This window comes from Anarhichas minor, unplaced genomic scaffold (genome assembly GCF_050575085.1).
Source record: "Anarhichas minor isolate MPS153535 unplaced genomic scaffold, ASM5057508v1 ptg000010l, whole genome shotgun sequence".
In the NCBI taxonomy this organism is placed as follows: domain Eukaryota; kingdom Metazoa; phylum Chordata; class Actinopteri; order Perciformes; family Anarhichadidae; genus Anarhichas; species Anarhichas minor.
In genome coordinates, this window is record NW_027466456.1 from 941,897 (window position 1) to 952,579 (window position 10,683).

Below are 10,683 nucleotides of genomic sequence, written 5' to 3' on the forward strand. Positions count from 1 at the left end.
TTAATGAATGAATTTCAAATCGTCCAGTTTTTACAGGAAAAAAACTGAAAATATCCCATCTTCTATTTTAATCCCTTCAGAAGATAATTTATAACATTATAGGTTTATTAGCCTAAACTATGACGTATATTAACTTATTGTTATTTTTAAATTAATGTATTGTTATTTATTTTTCAATGGGAACACAAATGTAATAAGAGAACAGTGACAGACCGATTAAGAGTCTGGCTCTCCTGTCTGCTCTTTGAACGAGAGTGTCTCCTGGATTAATTGGCCATCCCATTATTTTAGCATTCTCCCCATCTCGTCACCATGGCAACAGCCAAAAGCAGCCAAAGATGCAATACCACTTGTGACCACTCATATGGAGTCAATGGGCGAGTGGCGCTGTTTCCCTGTTTTTTAAGGCGAGGGAGAGATTAAAAATGATGGGAAAAGTGTCACATATAATGCAAATAAAATGCCCTTATTATCTGTTAGAATACATGTTATCCTCATGTAGGTATCCATGTATTCTCTCCACAGTGACGTGTTCAGTCACATCGTAGCATCTAAACCCAGCTGACCACCTCTGTGTTCACTGATGAGGTTAAATGATTTGCATGCATCCAGTGCTGCTCCTGCAAACCCGGTCATGTCCACCTTAAAAGGAAAATCTGTATTGTCTCGTGGCAGCAAATCAGCAGAGGAGATGCAGAGAGAATATTAAATTAATTTTAAAAACTGTCCTAAAACATGTGAGGCCTGCAAATGATCATATGTTTTTATATACGTATGTGTTCTTTTCTCTCTGGAAATGTATTTTTGGGACACCATATTCTTCAGTCAACAATCTTTCTTTTGTTCTCAGGTAATATGATTTACATTATTGATTCAAGTCCAACGTGACTTGCATTGGTGTTTTTATTTTTACTGAGTTGGCCAGAGAAAAAAACACCAACCTGGCTCTCAAACTGATTCAAACATAAGTGTGAAAACACTTTTGTTTTATTGTTGTTTGTGATGGACATTGTGCCAAAAAAAACCTTCTGCTGAGTAAAATGTTGTTCTCCAGTGCAGCTCTCTTGAACTTCTCTGTACTTGTATGTAACGTTGTTGTGTTGTTGTGTTGTTTTACATCTGTCATCCATGTCAGATCGGTTGAGAACATTCACATATTTGAGGATTCATCCTCTTTCTCGTGCCTGTAGAGGTGATCCACAATTTAAAAGGATAATAAAAAAAGATATTTAATCCAACTGTGAGCGGATAAAAATATTTTTGTAAATATAGGCAGTGGTGTTGCACTGGGGCCTCTGTTAGGGGGCCAACGAATAAAAGGCCCTCCAACAATGTGTTCAGTGTAGAATGGGTTCTTATAGGGATTGAAATCTAGGACATAAGCCTGTTTGAAGTTTTAATTTGTGTCATTTGCTTTATTTTTTCTTTTGAGTGTGTGTGTGTGTGTGTGTGTGTGTGTGTGCTTCACAACCGTATAACTAATCATTTATTTATCTATTTACCTTATAGTTTCCTCCTCGTTGTAAATGAACCAGAGTTAAAGCTCATGAGGTCATTTTCATGTCTTGTGGCCTATGATATTATCAATACAATACTTCAGCAAACACTATAATACAACAATACAATAAGTAAATATGTTACAAAAGTAGCAGATATGTAAAAACAGTTGGAGTATGTAACAGTTAGAGTTGACGGTTACTCATGTTTGCTTTGCTTTAAGCACCTCTTCTGTTTAAATGTTTACACAAATCTTCTCTTAAACGTCAACAGAAGTGAAACCGCCTTTTATTTTTCTATTGGTGTGAAGATGGTGACATCTACTGTTGATTACCATAACTACATATTCAGGATAGAAACTAACAATTTAATCCTGCAAATATTAATTTAACAAGAAGATGAAGAAAAAATGAATTTGTACATTAAAAATTTAGAAAATGTAAGACCAGCACATGTGACTCCTCATCACATCATGTGTCACCAGTCTGTTTACATTATGTTTTATTATGAATCTGGGAGGTTGGTTAGAGTTTAATAAACAGGGACGTTGAACTGTTTGCATTTTTTATTTAAATAATAAGGTATTATCGGTCAGTTAGGTTTGTCATTTTCAAATCATAATCATCTCTCATGTGTAAAAAGTGTTTTAAAAACCCCAAATATGCCGGATATTCGTTTATATATTCATGAGTTTATGCCTTTTTTCTTTTAGCAGCTTTGCTTGTTCAGTGTTATTGATTTCTATCTGCATTATTATGAAGGACACATTGAGTACATAAAAAAGCAAAAAGGTGAATTTTTTATCTTAATTTTATCTTAATTATGATCATTTAAAGCTGAAAATATTTAAACTGTTTATATTTAGGAGTATGTGTAATTTTGTTAAACATCAAATAAATGCTTTAGTTGTGGTTGAAATATTCCTGAAGTGTGTTTGACTCCATTGTATCATATGCATGTATCTGTATGTATTGATTATCTGCATTCACAGTTTCCTCCAAATATGCTAATGCAGTGAAAGATTCTCATTCATAACAGCAAAGTCAAAGGTACGCACGACCACATTGTAGCAGTTTTAATGCAAATGACACACACACACATGACACAAAATAAAATCTGCACAAAGGAATAGTGTTTGGATCTTATTCTTTGTGTACATTCAGACATCACTGTACAGCAGCGGCAGAGGACTGTGAGGGCTGAAGTCTGGATCGCTAGTGCTGCAGCGGCTCGGGGTCTCGGGTCTCGGGGTCTCGGGTCTCGCGGTCGTCTCACTCAGCTTCAGAGTTGGCGACTCTACCTCACATCAATACACAATAATGAGGGGAAAAACACTCTTCTGTGACTTTGTAGGCACATATAAATATAGTGTTGGCAGCTTCTAGTTGCTTATAATTACAATGAGAGATAATGGCATTTAGGGACCTTTTAAGCCATCGGCTACAAGTTGATAATTAAAAAAATAATGTGCAGGCACAGTAAGGCGAGATAATACGGGCAGACACATTGTTATTCATGCACTGGTCCATTTTGAGATCTCGTCTTTCAGACTAGAGGAAAGAAAACATTTATTTTACTACTTTGTCTGTTTACGTCTGTAGATTTCTCCTAAATCCACCAAAAGTTACCATTACATAATGCCTCATTTGCATATTTAAACATCACATTTCATAAAACTTGTAATACAATAAATAATCCTCTTAGTAATGAACTGGTGAAGTTTCATGGTGATATCAGTTCATATTTGTACCCTATTCACCTGTAGTGTCTCTTACCTTAAATGAAACATCACACCTTTATGATCCATGAACATAAAAGTTGTCTTTTTGATAATATCGTCCAAAATAAATCAAACTCGCTTAATTTAGCCAAAAGAACAATTAACCTGCTGGTCGTTGTCATACAGTCCCTTACAGACTGTGTCTGTGGATGAAGAACAAAACAAGCATTACCTTTATTTTACTCATATTCTAGGGATCGTCTTCCATTTCGTGGCTGAAAGTGCAAACAAAATTTGATTGAATGTTCATCACATTATTCAGGGGAATTCATTGCTTTTCTTTTTATTTCCTGACATGAACGTGATCGTACCCGATAGAGGAAGTAACCTCTGCTCTGGATTCCTCCAGGTCCCTGGAGTTCAGCCTGCACATGTAACAGAGTTAATGATTCCACTTGCCATCACTGGCCATTGGTTGCTAGTATTACTATATTATTTAAGTTATTGCTAATCCTTATCATTTTTATATTATTTCCTCCTAAATATCATTTACAACTTGTTATCATTAGTTCCCCACGGAGACAAGTGTGTTGTGTGTAACATTAGCGCCCTCTGCTGGCTGCTTGCAGACTTTAGTGGTGCGGCCGTTTTCCTTAACTAACGTTAGTCTGAAGCAAGCCGTCTCCGTGCTATCTATATTCTGTCCTATGAATAAACGTCTGGTTGGAGCCATCAATCGATCAAGTGTGACTGAATAAACACAACGCAACCAAGAGAGAGAGTACACAACTGCTACACACAGACACAAAGCACACAGGATGTCACTTTAACTTTGACCACCAGGTCTTATTTTACTGCAAAAAACGCAGGTTTATTCGTCTAATTACAAGTCAAAATACCTCAAAACATCTCTTTATATAAGACAGGTTGTTTTCAGACAATGCATCTTAAAATTACTACTTACTTATTATGACACAACACTTCCTAATACTAGTGAAATGTATCTCAAAGTGTGTTTTCAGCGTATTTCAAGATCTCATTTCATCTTATAAGGCCTAAATATAACGTGTTATTTCAAGAGAAGATGGAACTTAGTTAATCCTGAAGGAAATATTTGCTCCATTGGCAGGTTTTGTGTACTTGCTACAAACAAAAACACCTTGCATTCATTGTTTTTTCCTCCGTGTTGCTACTAAAACTCTCCTCCATCTGCAAACGCCATCAAACAGCACAAACTCAAACACTCATCATCCATAAGCAAAAACAACTCTCTCCACGTTACTCACTCGCAATATTCCCCCGAGTCCACTTTGTGGATTGATAGAAACACAAGTTTGGCTGCACTCATTTCAGACCATAATTACTCTCAGCTTGGGAAAGAACAACTAATGTAGCGCAGAGAGCGAGGAGAGATGCTCCGAGGTGAAACGGCTTTATTGACATGTGAGCTGAAGGGAGGACGGGGGGGAAGGAAACATGTGTAACACACACATTTCAATACAAGAGTACAACACACTACCTCCATTGTGAATGCTGCAGTTTTATCTGGTCTTTCTGTATTTGTATTTAAAGCCAGATATGTCACACAATTTAGGATTTCATGTCACCAATGATTGCACAGTTGTTGTTGTTTTTTGCATGCTAAAAGAAATGTTTTGTTTTATTAATCAGTGGGTTATTTTGTAAAGCAAAAAAAACAAACAGGAAATGAAAAGTGAGAAGAGAACTGACGTGGGTGGTGGTACATACGCGCATGGAGAGTCCTCTCTCTTTTCTGGTGTGGAGTTGAGAAACGAGATGCAGGAGAGGACGCAACATTGGAGTCTGACAAACACATAAAACACAGAGAGAGAGATCCAAACGGACACAGAGACGATCTCGGTTTCATCTCAACACACAACATGCAGCTCAGATATGCAAACCAATGCTTCCCCATGTCTTCACTGCAGCTTCAGCATCATCAGTCTTTTGATGAACGCACCACATTTATGTGTCATTCACACGACAGAGACGGAGAAGAGACAAAACGGCAAAAACGGCTTCATATTTCTACGTTGTTGTGGATGTGCATCCTGGGATGTTTTATGGGGTTGCAAGTTTCATAAAAAAAAAGTGTGGAAATGTAAAGACAAATAATAGAGTAAGTTAATATAATATAATATTAATATAATATTTTTACATTTATTTGTTCGTTTATTTATGTAAATATTTATTTATTCATTATTTATTTATTTATTTATTATTTACTTTATTTATCATTTTCATTTTCATTTTTTAAAATGTATTTATATATTTATGTATTTATATATTTTTATTGTATTTATTTATTAGAGTATAAATTACTCTTATTTTTTTATTTAAAATTAGAGAGTTTATGTGACGGTTATTGTAACGTGCATGTCTCATTCTGTTACAAACCTCAGACACCATCATCTGCATAAACAAACTTTTTTAGGGATCTGCATTTGGATCCATCGCAGTCCTTGTTTTTTTCATGGCATTACTTTTTGTGCAATCTGTCTGCCGACAAATCTTTGCCTGTAAACTACAAACAAAAGTCAGTAAAGTGTTTTGAAAATCAATAAAGTATCACAAAACATTATATCGCTACACTCAAGTGTATCGATATTTTCTCACACCACTAACGATGAAAGATGAATCGATTAATCGTATAGTTGCCGTTAAATGAATCGGCAACTATTTTGATTAAACGGTTTGAGTATTGAAAATTCTCTTATTTCAGCTCCGTAAACGTGAATATGTTCTGGTTTATTTCCTCGTCTGTGACAGGAAACAGAATATCTTTGAGTTGTGGACAAAACAAGACATTTGAGGACGTTGTTTGGGGAAATATTGCTCAACATTTTTCACCGTTTTCTGACATTTTACAGATCAAACAACTAATCTGTTAATCGAGGAACTAATCCACAGATTAATCGACGAAGGAAAACCATGGTTAATTGCGGCCCTGATAATCAGACGTACTACTTACCCTTTTACTATTATCTGGCACTTTCTGCTCCTGAGAATGAAACAAAAAGGAGACTTTTAGTTGATTTCACTCTGAGAATCGTTGCACTTCGTACCTCTACTCTAATATGATGGACGGTCAATATCACTGTGATATTTCATAATAAATATAGTGTGGACTAAAACATATTTTTGTTAGTGTGAGGTAGAAACATGAAGCACACCTTTAACTTCTGAACCAGCATCGAGACACAGAGTTCTCCTAAGACGTCAGAGGCCTGATACCAGAAAGAAGAGCGGCTGTTAAAAAACATAATAACTGATGAAGTCGTACAAAAAAAGAACAACAAACAAGCCAAATAAAATCACCCGAAACTTCCGGTCTGCAGAGAGGTAGGACGAGCAGGCGGCGTCTATCTGTGGAGCATCACAGAGGAGATGTTAACACAGGGGGGAAGGGTGGAGAAGAATTATGAATAAATATGGAAGATGAAAGGCGTACCTGGCTGAGGAGCTGCTCCTGGTCTGTGGTGGCCTGCTGAGGTTCTGCTGGAGCACCTGTGGTTTCATAGAAATACAGGATTAACATCATAACATAGTAGTCATATCTCCTGTGTGCAGAGGGACAGAGTTATGCACCAAAAATGTAAAATCTCAGAAGCTTATGAAACCACTTTCACTGTCACTCCTCAATCATTTGTGACCTCACGTCAGAGACGCGTCATCGGGTCAGAGGTCAAGACGGGAACGAGTCGCATCAGTTACAGAGAGCGACAACGACGAAGAGTGATATAGATATTAGATAGACAGACAGACAGACAGAGAGACAGACAGACAGACAGACAGACAGAGAGACAGACAGACAGACAGACAGACAGACAGACAGAGAGACAGACAGACAGACAGACAGACAGACAGACAGAGAGACAGACAGACAGACAGACAGACAGAGAGACAGACAGACAGACAGAGAGACAGACAGATTGATAGATAGAGAGACAGACAGATTGATAGATAGACAGACAGATAGACAGACAGAGAGACAGACAGATTGATAGATAGACAGACAGACAGACAGACAGACAGACAGACAGATAGACAGATTTACATGAGCAACAATGCAAGATAAAAAAGTTACATTTCTGTTCCTCTCATGAAGAAGATCAGATGTTCTTAAGAAAACTTTTATAAAGAGTTTCATCTCCTCAGCTCCGCTGAGGATCAAATAGAATAGAGTGAGACTTACTTCTGTAGACCAGGATGGAGAGGATGAGTTAGGTGTCATAGAATAGAATAGAACAGAACAGAATAGAATAGAACAGAATAGAGTGAGACTTACCTCTGCAGACCGGGATGGAGAGGATGAGTTAGGTATCATAGAATAGAATAGAATAGAACAGAATAGAATGAGACTTACCTCTGCAGACCGGGATGCAGAGGATGAGCAGGGCTGTGAGGGTGACGCTGGCCGCGCTGAGGGGACTCACGGTGCTGTTGGAGGCTCCGCGCTGCGCTGCCTGGCTCTGGGTCTGGAAGGTCCTCATCTCCCTCTCTCTCTCTCTCTCTCTCTCTCTCTCTCTCTCTCTCTCTCTCTCTCTCTCTCTCTCTCTCACTCTCTCTATCTCTTTACCTCTCTGTTTCTCTCGCGCTGGCCTCTTTTTTTATCTGCTTCTTTTGTTGTTGTTGTTGTTGGTATAGTGTCCGCTTGACTTCTTGCTCTTCTGAGAGTTTTCATCTCACGTCAGAGAGATATGAAGGCTCGTGGCACACACCCTCTCTCGCGCGCACCGGGGCTGCGTCATTGGAGCTCCGCGCGCGTAAGAAAAAAAAAATAGTTATTCGATTTGATCAACAGCAGCAGGTGACTGAACGTGAAGCTTTAGGTCGAAGACGATAGAATGTTGAAAGTGAAGGTGAGTGAAGTGTCAATCTAAAAGCTGGTGACCATCAGAAAAGTATCAAGCAATGTTAGAAAAGTTGCTTTATTTGTATATCACTTAGAATACAAGAGATGAAGCACAGAGAGCTAAGAGGAAATAGACAGAATGAACATTTAAGAGACAAAACAAGACGGCAAATAAAACACACCAATAAACTCTGCAGCAGCATCAAAAGGTCTGTGATGGAGATTTTAATTTTTAAGACGAGACACTACGAGCAAAAACATTGTTTTTCATGCACTGATCTATTTTAACACATCTTCTTACTAGAGGAAATAAAACGTTTATTTTACTACTTTGTCTGTTTACGTCTGTAGATTTCTCCTAAATCCACCAAAAGTTACCATTACATAATGCCTCATTTGCATATTTAAACATAATATTTCAGAAAACTTGTAATACAATAATACTCCTCTTGATGTGAGTGATGAAGTGGTGAAGTTTCATGGTGATATCTATGAGTTCATGTGTTCACCTGTAGAGTCTCTAAATGTCTGTAATGGAACTAAACGTCTCTTTAAAGGACGTTTCCTCTCAATGAGTTTGTTCTCAGACTCTGATGATAAATCTCCACTTCAGCAGCTCTTACATTCACCAAACTTCACTCTTTCATTCCTCTCTGTGTGCTGAAGGTTCACACAGAGGGGTTTGTTCACACATCATTCACACACTCATTTATGCTACAGTTATTAATAAAACATGGCGATATCATAAATGTAAAAACCTTTGACTCTAATATGTCAACAAAATGAAACAAGAATATTGAACCTGCAGCTTTATCCAATGTTCACATTTATGTTCAGGAAACGTATGAAAATGTGCTCATATTTAACAAGATAACGCATAATTTGCATACTTAAACACAACATTTCAGCGAACAGGTAATACAAAATAATAATTGTCTGAATGTAATGAACTGGTGAAGTTTCATGGTGATATATGAGTTAATGTTTTACACTATTTGTTCAGCTGTGTCTCCCTGAAGACCTCAGAAAGTTCACCTCAAACATCTGTTTCTCATACGACTCTTCTTATACTTAAGTATACTTTGATACGTTCTTCCTTCGTGGCGGTTACATTGTTACAACATTGTGTTGTGGCTGTAGTTTGTTTGCCTGGATTTCATTACATTGTAACGCATCGATGTAATTTGAGGCTATTTCAGCAACTTCGTGTCAGAAGAGCAGCTGCATGTTGCTTTGAAAGCTTTTTTGCTGCAGTATGTTTCTGTTGATGCTGTAATGATACAAGTGCATAAGCACACAGAAACCTTCCACATAACCCACATAAACCCTGAACCAACGTTTCTTTGACAATCCTGCTGTGCATCACAACTTTTCTCTGTCACTTTGGTACGTTTCTCCAGTCATCCATTTACAAAACGTAACAAAAACAACATAAACGCAATGGATTACATGGATTACAACTTGCTCAAAATCCTCAGTTTATCTCTTAATAAATAATACATATGTATTATTTAATGAATTTAAATATGTCAATGAATTTGTCTATAGTTTAGTAAATACCTCTCTGGTGAATTTAGAAGCTTTTACGAGTTTAAACGAGGCGGTTTCTTTGTGTCTAAATGAGACTAAGTGGCATCACTAGAACACACATATCTTTCTTTTTCTTTTTATTGACAAAACATTATATAGAAATAATTTAGAAAAACATTAGCACATACAGAACATATGTAATACACATAAACACTAAAATAATAAATAATAAGATTAAAGGACAATTGCATTGCAGAAAACAACCAAACAAGTGAGTGTATATAAACACAGTTTAAATCAGTCAATCAGAGGTATTAGGGAAGAAGTGGCCAGTATTTGACTTGTTGTTGTTCAGTAGACTAAGTGAGCTGAGAAGAGAGTGAAAACAGAGACAAGATACAAACTTTAGGAGTTTCTGTTTATGAATGAAACATTTGGCACAAAATAATCAATTTAGTCAAATGCTTCGGCCTTTAGCTTAGTGTTGGAGTCGTGAAGTCATGTGACCGGTGGAGCTCCTTTATAGCCTAACGTTAGCTTTTTACTACTGATTGCATTCAAGCTTCGAAAATCATAAAAGTGGAGTTTATTTGTGAAGATTATCTTGATGAACAAAACCTGTAAGAATAATAAATGTTTGTTTGCCACAAAGATTATTTTCTGCAATGATCTACGATCCAATGAAAGAATCCCATTGGATCATTGTCGAGGTGACAGTGACGCTAACTTCCTGTTTGACTACAAACATAGGTCGTCCCTGCAGCACTCTGATTGAAGATGCACAAGGCTGCACTTTTTCTGTATGACATCATATTTTAACAGCCCAAAGTCACACATTATTGAATGTCAGAGATTTATTACAAAGAGGACAGGATTCACTTTCAAACCTTTTAAGCTGTTCGTACTGTAGTCATTGCAACATGGCTGATGGTTGAGTGGTGCATAAAGACTGAGCGGTGCTTCTCCGTGTTTAGTTTAGACTTTGGGGACAGACAGTAAGCAGGTTGGACGGTTCATAACAATAATAATAATAATAATAGCAGCAGTGTTTTATAAACCG

General features: G+C 37.2%; 1 protein-coding gene across 2 annotated transcripts; it reads right to left on the minus strand.

Annotated features, from left to right (window-relative positions):
• Positions 1-2,557: 2,557 nt before the first annotated feature.
• Positions 2,558-7,731, minus strand: nmu (neuromedin U). Of its 2 annotated transcripts, XM_076088525.1 has the most exons (9): positions 7,605-7,731; positions 6,690-6,745; positions 6,557-6,604; positions 6,412-6,465; positions 6,210-6,239; positions 4,967-5,041; positions 3,589-3,642; positions 3,450-3,492; positions 2,558-2,793 (listed from the first exon to the last, which is right to left on the minus strand). In XM_076088525.1, exons 1-8 carry the CDS (start codon positions 7,729-7,731, stop codon positions 3,457-3,459), a joined length of 480 nt encoding a protein of 159 aa, XP_075944640.1. In that variant the 3' UTR covers positions 2,558-2,793; positions 3,450-3,456. The 2 variants fall into 2 exon arrangements, 1 of the variants encoding a protein (XP_075944640.1); XR_012953156.1 differs by lacking the exons at positions 4,967-5,041; positions 6,210-6,239; positions 6,412-6,465; ... (1 more) ...; positions 6,690-6,745; positions 7,605-7,731 and adding an exon at positions 4,504-4,616.
• Positions 7,732-10,683: the final 2,952 nt, after the last annotated feature.